General features: G+C 34.1%; 1 protein-coding gene across 1 annotated transcript in view; it reads right to left on the bottom strand.

Annotated features, from left to right (window-relative positions):
- LOC106876847 (peroxidase-like protein) overlaps nucleotides 1-9073 on the bottom strand; it is a 57769-nt gene that overhangs the window by 22112 nt on the left and 26584 nt on the right. Inside the window, exons 6-9 of the mRNA XM_014925568.2 lie at nucleotides 7849-8028; nucleotides 5331-5415; nucleotides 3945-4051; nucleotides 3469-3570 (exon numbers count right to left, since the gene is read on the bottom strand). Of these exons, the coding sequence (XP_014781054.1) occupies nucleotides 3469-3570; nucleotides 3945-4051; nucleotides 5331-5415; nucleotides 7849-8028 (474 nt within the window). The remainder of the gene's footprint in view (nucleotides 1-3468; nucleotides 3571-3944; nucleotides 4052-5330; nucleotides 5416-7848; nucleotides 8029-9073) is intronic.

The raw sequence follows: 9073 nt of genomic DNA, 5'->3' as shown, positions 1-9073 counted from the left end.
AGAGAGAGAGAGAGAGAGAGAGAGAGAGAGAGAGAGAGAAAGAGAGAGAGTTAGAAGAAAAAATGGGATTAAAATATCATCCAGGCAGATATCAACAATAAAGTACTCAGTATTAAAAGAACTTGGTTAAATGTTCAACAATCGGATGCTAGTAAATGTAAGTAGAATACATATCGTAAGTAAATCCTCATTCAACTGCATTACTTACCTAGTATTTACGAGGGGTTGCTGAAAAGTTCCTGGCTTTAAGGGTGTCGTGAAAGACCTGGCTGGAGGCCCAATCTTCCGAGTTCTTTTACAGAGTTTAGAAAAACTGAAGGACTTCTGCGATAAGCGTGTGAATCTTATAGGGGAATATGCTGAATAAAACTATAACTAACTGAACTTCTTGTATGTTCTCTTATGCAAAGCCAAGAACTTTTTAGCCCCCTTCATATTTTACCAACTTCTCCATTAGAAAATAGAAAGGTAAAAAAAAAAAGAAAAAAAACCGATCTCAGCATGTAAAGGTATATGAATGATTACGGTGTTTTAGTTTTCCTGCTAACTCATTTGACCTCATATGCTAGAGCATTTGAGAATTAAAACTGTAAACTATTACAGTTCAGTGGTTATTGAGGAAAAACACATAAAACCTCTTAAAAAGCTTTTATAACGAAATAGTTTCTAACTGCATCTTTTTAGCGATTGTTTTAAGCATAATAAACATTTTTTATGGTCCCCCAACTCATAAAATTACGTATACTACTTGCTCGATTTTACTAAATTGATTAAAATAACTTGAGAATTTATTCTGAAAATTGTTATTTTTCGTTTTGGCTATGTGTTGCTAGGAATTATTTTCGAAAATTACAGTATTTCTCTCTCACTTATACATACATACATACATACATACATACATACATACATACATACATACATACATACATACATACGTATATTTACGAAGTGGTAACAAAATATACAAAAAAGAAAAACCCACAAAGAGATAAGAAAGACAACTTCGAAATATTCCTACATACCTCTTTTCCATGTTCACATGTTTTTTGTTCACCATTCTCACTCTTTCACCATCTAGGTATATACATACATATATATATATATATATATATATATATATATATATATATATATATATATATATATATATATATATATATATATAACTAGACATGTGCACGTTCACGAACTTAATGGCACACACACAGACACGCCGTTACCACCATCCTTTGCATAAGTGTATTCTCACGCATATAGGAATTTCTTTCTTTTTTTGTTTTTTAGGGAAGATGAATGAGAAATTGTACTTGTACTGTTCTCAACGTCGATTAACGACCATAAATGAAGTGGTAGTATTGGAGACTCAAAATTAAAGTGGAATTTTGTTTGTCAAGAACACTCTGCAACATTAAAATGTACACCACCACTACCAATCAAAATATTCAAACTATCTTATAAGTTCTTATCGTATTCTTCAAATTATAATTCAAGATTTAATTTACCGGAATTGCCGAATTGCAAGAGGTAAGCATTTGGTGAATCGCCTTCGCGATATGATTCAGACTGTGTCTCATTAAGCCGATATCTTTGGGACAACTACGGTTTTACAAGTAGAAGGGAAACTGTAGTCCCTGATATGCAAAAAAGGCGGGGTGGTCACAGCTGGAATGTATTTGATCGTGAGGTTTGCCTGAAGCTAAATAACTGCAAAAGCATTACCGCTCCCTATTTCACTATTTGAAAAAGTACCTGTTTTGCCCAGCGAATAAGAAACCCGTTTTGCCAGTGTTGTAGCAACCGCCATCGAATCAATTTCTTTTCATTTACATCAGTTAATACCTTTTGAGAGACTCATATACATCCCCGCTTACTATTTCTTTGCCCTATATGAAAGAAATCAATATATTATTTACTATGTTTTGTCCAGTTCCATAGAGTAAGAGATAAGCTCTCAGTAAGCTGATAACATGTCACGTTTCTTGTTGAAGTTAATTCACTTCTCTTAGATATTCTTGGAAAATAGATAAACGTCACAGCTTCCAATTTCCGTATTCCTCTGAAATTATCGGATCTTTGTACGCAGATAAAATTAACCGGAATGTTATTTTCAATTTTCTCTTTATCATTTTCCATAAATGAACAAATACACACAAACATGCATGCTATTTTTGAAGGGCTGATAGCTATAAAAGGGTCATTCATCTCATTGACTTCTTCCACCATCACTCTCAATCCATCCATTGAAACACATGAAGTTATCTGCTTTGCTTATATCGCAGCGTAACTAGATAATATCTAAATGCATTTGGTCCCACGCTGCTCTGATTTAGATACTCCCCTCATCCTCATTTAAAGATCAGCCTCACTAACTTTCCTTGAACCATGTATTCATAGTTTGCCTGGCGTATTTTATTGTTTCCCATGTAAGAGTAATGGTTTCTGCTGCTTGGAATTAGTTTTCTTCCACATTTCGGTCGAAATTGATTTGCTACTATTATTTCCCCTCTTCCAATGAATTTTTTGAATAACTAGAGTTGCAATATAGCGTAGGTCATAAGTAAAAACATATCAGGAAAGAAAGACAGTGTCTATACTCCTTTACAAGGCCTCCGAAACCGATGGAAGAGAGGAAGATACCTTCAACGTAGACACCTGACCCAGCGCTTGAACCAGAAAAAATTCCGCTAAAGACCCTGAAGGTGCTCGTTGTGGTGTTAAACCATACAACAGATAAAGTCTGTCACACAATAAATAGGTCTGTACAAATGTATATAACGTTTCATTATTAAAAGAGACTTCGGAGATAAATAACCCAGATTTTAACTGCTTAGAATGTAAGTGGAGTGGAAGTGGCTAGTTTATTCTTTCAATAAAAAATCATCAGTGATCGCTTACCCCGCCTTATAAGTTACTGAAACTTAGTCGTATAGATACACTTTAAATAATTTTGTTTACATTTTTTTAATTAGCAATTCTACGCTACCGTTGTCCGGCAACTTGAGACCGAGATATATAAAGTTGACCAGTAAAGTGGACATTTAATATGCTAGAAATAGACCACATGTTTTCTATGCTATATATATATATATATATATATATATATATATATATATATATGGTGCTCCAGCATGGCCACAGTCAAAAGACTGAAACAAGTAAAATAGTAAAAAAAAAATAGTATAAACCATGAATATAATTGCATATATCTTATACATATTCGTTCCAGTTAAGCAGTTTATTCAATCGTCTTCGAATTGTTAGCCTTTTTGGTTGTCTGTCTACCTATCTGTCTGTCTTTGTTTCTCTTTTTCCCGTTCTTTTTTCCCCTCTCTGTCTCTTTCTCGCTGTAAATATTCAGTTTGTAAATTGTTCATACTAAGTAATTTCTGACCGACTAATAAAAAAAGAAACACCCACAGTTTTAAAACAATTACTTTTAAAATAATTATGTTTATAGTAATTAATTACCTTGAGACCTCGTTCGCAGCTCATTCTGGTCTTCTTTAGTGGAAGCATAAACGGCTCCTCCGTCAATATAAGCCGAAATCTGGTTCACCTGTTCTCGAAAACCTAAAACAAATTGCATAAAACGAATACCAAACGAAGTATTTCAGTAAGTAACTGTTCAAAATGAAAGCTATTTTAATCATGCGGAATAGTTATAAAATGTCGATTTTTTCCTGATTTTTCTCTGAATCTCCTTTTCTTTGATCATTGTAAGATAAAATATTGAATTTATATTGCAAATATTGAATATAATATGATTTGTATTAGGTTTTTAAACGAATGATGTTATTTAAATTAACTTTACTATACAAAAAAATTACCCATTCAAAATTGATAAAAGAATTATGCTCTTTGGAATTGCTTTATGTGTTTCACATACACATTCGGAGAAATACACGTTGCATTTCACATATTTAAAGTAATAATCGCGTGCTTACCGAAATTACATTTAGAATTTGGTGATTGCATAGAACGGACAAAATTTAAACAAGTTTTCTTGAAATGCCTGTCATTTGATGGAATTGGAATAGGAAAACACGATTCTCTAGATGAAGAAAAAATAAAACAAGCAATAGCTAAAAATAGAAATCATATTTGAAAACAAATCACAGAAATTAAAATCATGGATGAATTATAACTAAAAAATAAAACGAAACAAAAAAGCAAATGCATTTCTTATAGAGTTAATGAAAACCACTTCGCTGTATGTATCTTCGCTAGAGTGATCGCCTGGCAAACAATAAATACGTGATTCAAATCAAGTCACTGACATTATTTTTTTTAATGGTGATGAGTGATGGATTCAATAGAGCGCGGGACCAAATCTGCCGAAATATCACATGATCATACTGTACTCTAGTGAAAAAAAAGAAACAACTTTGTATGGTAGCTGGTAGAAGACCAAGTAAGATAAAAATAAAGAAGAAACAAAAACAGCATATCGATTGAACCCCGTGCTATCAGGAACGTGACATGCAATTTTTTTCCCTCAGGATGTTGAGGCATATTCGGCGATGTATATCTCGGGTGACTTTAGCAAGCACTTATAGCCAGACTTTCGGTGTTTGAATAACTTCCTCCCTTCCTCCACCATTCTCAGAGCTCTTGCAGAAAATGGTATGCGTGTTTGGTATTTCTTTTTTAACTGTGCCATAATAAAACTAATGCCAGGGTATCAGAGTTAGGAATGGTCAATCCCAGATTAGAGTCCATCAATCTCCTCCCGGCTTACTATTGGATTTGGACGCTTTTTCTGACTATGAACTACGTAAGATGTCTGTTGTACAACAGGATGTTCTGTGCTAAAGTTTCCAGAGAGAGAGAGAGAGAGAGAGAGAGAGAGAGAGAGAGAGAGAGAGAGAGAGAGAGAGAGAGAGAGAGAGAGAGAGAGAGAAAGAGAGAGAGAGAGAGAGAGAGAGCGCTTATCCCACTAGTAGCAGTGAATATTTTCCTTACATACGAAGTATTTCCAACTCTGTTATATACGATGAGGTAGACTGATTTAGTAAAAGTTAAGCAACTTGTCTTATAGACACAGTTCACATTATGTGAGGTGATATGAAGGACTGGCATTTCAACCAGTAAGTCAACGACTTTACTGCTGCCCTGTTATCTCTTTTCTCTCCGCCCTTATATGGTGTGTCAAGAGTAAATAATTTTTGTGGAGCCCATCTCCAGTTATTGATAACAACCGGATGTCGCTGGTTGTGGAATAAGTAAAATAAAAGAGAATTCAAACTTGCATCACAGATTCTACCTAACTTCATTCTCTATGATGCATAAAAGAATGTTTTAACCAATGCCGAATGCACTTTATGTGTTACCTGTTTCTAAGATCTACTTCCAAACGTTTTCGGACATCATCAGGAATATCATCAATACAGCAAGATATGTCGGCATGCTGAAAACCTGAAACGAAACAAAAGTGAAATGAAATTAAAATAAGATATAAAGTGAATAAACTGAGTGCGAATATTAATTCTATTCTATTCTGAATAGTTTTTTTCGCAAATCAGCAAAAGATTTGTTTACGAATTTCTATATCGGAACAAACATTTTTGGCTTAGCTCTGGACATCCAGAGTATCCTGTCACTGAGGCGACCAAATCAAGTTGAAACACCGTGGCTGGGGATCCACTGGCGTTTTGATAAAAGCACTGTGTTTTTTAACACGCAAGTTTCTTTGAGAAGTTTGTTCTGAGGCAAAATATTACAGCTGGTTCTATTTTTATACACACTATAAATGTTATTTTAGTCTAAGAGTAATTCAAGTGCATGTATTAATTTAATCTATCTAAATTTCGACCCATTATGGTAATGCTTCTAGGACTTAGGAAAGCAATTAAAAATGGTGAGTATATAACATAGTTTAAAGGGAAGTGAAAAAACTGTATTTTATAACTTGGGTAGAAAGAATTGTCAAAAAACCAAAATACAAATGAAAATTAAAGTAAAATTGAGGTCAGATATGATAAATCTGATAATAAGAGCAACAGAACTCCGACAGATGACTAACTGGCAGACACTGATAAGGAATAGGTAACATTTTCCATTTGAGATCGAGTATCTACGATGCTTATAATAAATTTAACATGGTACATAAACCGGATAAAAACTCTATGTAACTTACAGTCCGGGTTGATTTTCTCCCACCATGTTTGTAAGTTTGATAAAATAAGTGCAAAGTATATACTGAAGGGTCGATCAATTTTTCATTAAAAATCAGTGACTGTGATAAAATGCAGCAGCAAATGATGTAAAATAAGGAGTAATCTGGGTGATAAAGTCAACAACTCGGTTTTACTCAGCTAAACGAATTTAAGTTCTCTTGCATTGCTTATTAAAAAACATGAAAGCTTCTTTCCCTATTTTCCCCTTCTCACACTTAGCTAAAAAATCATGCATTTTGTCAAAAAGAAACCAAGGCATATTTTTTATTTATAGGCTTCGAAAGAAAAGAACAATTCCACCTGAGCAGAATTTGTACTCGAGTGACAGAACTGGCGCGGTGCTCCACCGTTTCTGTTAACTTAGTCTGGAATTTGTGTTAAAAAATGCAGTATGTGAAATTAATGCTTCATAAAATTCTCATAAAATCATTAGGTAAAACAACTTTTAATTAGATAACATACAATAGTTTATTAACTAATTCTAAAAACGTAATTACTTAATTAACGAATTATTTTTGTTTTCTTTCAAAATACAGGATTTAATTACTAACAAACAAAGTCTGAAATGGGAATAATAATATTGAGGAAGCACTCACAAACTGTAACAAAAGTAGGATGATTCTCTGTCATAATAATATATTTAATGAAAGTGACAAGCTGAATCTGTAATGCAAGTTCGATACTGCGTTGATCCATTTCTTTTGATTAATTTCTGCATGTCATTTCAACCAGCTGTCAATACATGGCAGTAGGTTGACTTAATATGGTACATTTTGGTGAAGGTGAAGCCTTTGATAATGATTTAACCCTCTATTTCATTAACTATTGCCGAAAATTTTCGTGTGCGAACCCACAACGAAATAGCTAACTGTTTCTAAGATTTCTTCCAAATCTATTAACTCCTGCTGATAGCTACCAGATGTTGATTTCGGTTAGTATATATCTCACTATCACTTTCGTCACTCGCCGTTCCATGTAAGTGGTTCAAGTTTAAGAGTTCAATTTTTTTTACGTGGCACCTATGGAAAGAGTCGTTTACCATAGCCTTAAATCGATCCAAGACTTGTGAGTTAAACCAGAATGATGGAAACTGTGTGGCAGGATATCAGATGGACAAGATCTACAGTTTAAGGATCAGCATTGTTATACACTGTGCTACATTGGTTTTTTCTTAAGATTACATTAAGGATACAAATGTCGTTAGAATGCTCAAGTACAATAGAGAAGTAATTCTTTTGATAAAACATTGAAATCCTTATTTATTGAAACTGACGAAATATCCTTTATATTCATACAGACACATAAGCCAATACATAAATCTACAGCTTAAGAGACAAGGGAATTTCTGGCTGGTAACTCGACCTACTATAATGAACAGTTAAATTTCACACAAACTATTTCCCATCTTAGACATTCTCGACTGAGATTACATAGCAGCAAAAATCTACAGTATATGTTGCATAGTAAATGATAATTCTTTTATCAAGTCATTGCAGCTCCAACTTCTGCACTTTCTTATAGAATCATTCACACTAGCCGTGCCAAGCGCCGTGTGTTACGGAGTATGGCTCACACACACACACACACACACACACACACACACACACACACACACACACACACACACACACACGCGTGCACGCGAGCACTTATAATCATAGATTATGCTTACCTGTGTCTACAGGTGTATTCGTAATATCATGGTCAATGAATTGTCCCCATTGCATCACCATATGGGAAACAAACGGGTTTCGAGTATTTTCCGAGTCTGCTTCATGAATTGTAGTACTGACCAACCGTGCACTGGGTAAGGGATTGCCAAACACTCCCAGAGTTCTTGGCGATGATACACCTAAGAGTAAAAACTATAATAATAATAAAAAAAACGACAATGATTTACAAACTAGGTACAAAGTTACAAATTCATAAAAATGACCACAGCCGATTTAATTGACTCCATTTCTTCACTGTTACTTTATTTTATGGACTCCAAAAGAATCAAAGGTGAAGTCAACATCACTGAAATTCCCATCAGAACGTATACGGAGGTAACTAAATAACGCAAAACATTTTGTCCGCATTCTAGAGATTCTTCCAACCTACAGCCCAAAGTGGTAGTAGTAGTAGTAGTAGTAGTAGTAATACATACATACATACATACATACATACATACATACATACGTACATACATACATACGTACGTACATACATACATACATACATACATACATACAAACATACATACGTACATACGTATATACACCCTACACACACACGCGAGCATATGATCATAGACTAAACTTATCTGTGTCTACAGGTGTATTCACAGTATCATAGTTACTGAATTATCCACAAGAGCATAACAGCCATGTACTGAGGATTCTTTGTGATTTGAAAAATTTATCCTTGGAAACATAGGTGTTTCGTTCATCCTTAACAACCTTATTCAGGGACCTTTGGAGCAGGATGGCTGCTCGGCTTGAAGAAAATTCTAACTTGGCCCCACCAGCAAATTAAATGCGTTGTTTATTTTGATATTAGGGCATCGTGTCGTGCACATATGGTTGTGATGCATATCCCTGGTGTACGCTTATCAGACGGGTAGTCATGATGGATATATTGGGCTTCGTATATTTGTGCCCCATGCGTACGTTGATGGAGTGTCCTGCTCTCTCACTCAATAATAATAATAATAATAATAATAATAATAATAATAATAATAATAATAATAATAATTATAATAATAATAATAATAATAATAATAATAATAATTATGAAAGCAAGAAAGCATCTTACTCAGTAACAAAACAGGCAAAGGAATATCTAAGTGAATTCCAATTGCAACAAATTCAAGAATTAGACGAACTAGAAACACCTACAGAAAAAGCTAAGCGCTT

The sequence above is a fragment of the Octopus bimaculoides genome, chromosome 2, assembly GCF_001194135.2.
Source record: "Octopus bimaculoides isolate UCB-OBI-ISO-001 chromosome 2, ASM119413v2, whole genome shotgun sequence".
Lineage (NCBI taxonomy): Eukaryota > Metazoa > Mollusca > Cephalopoda > Octopoda > Octopodidae > Octopus > Octopus bimaculoides.
Note: the sequence above shows the minus strand (reverse complement) of the source record. Positions and strands in the feature narration are given on the sequence as shown.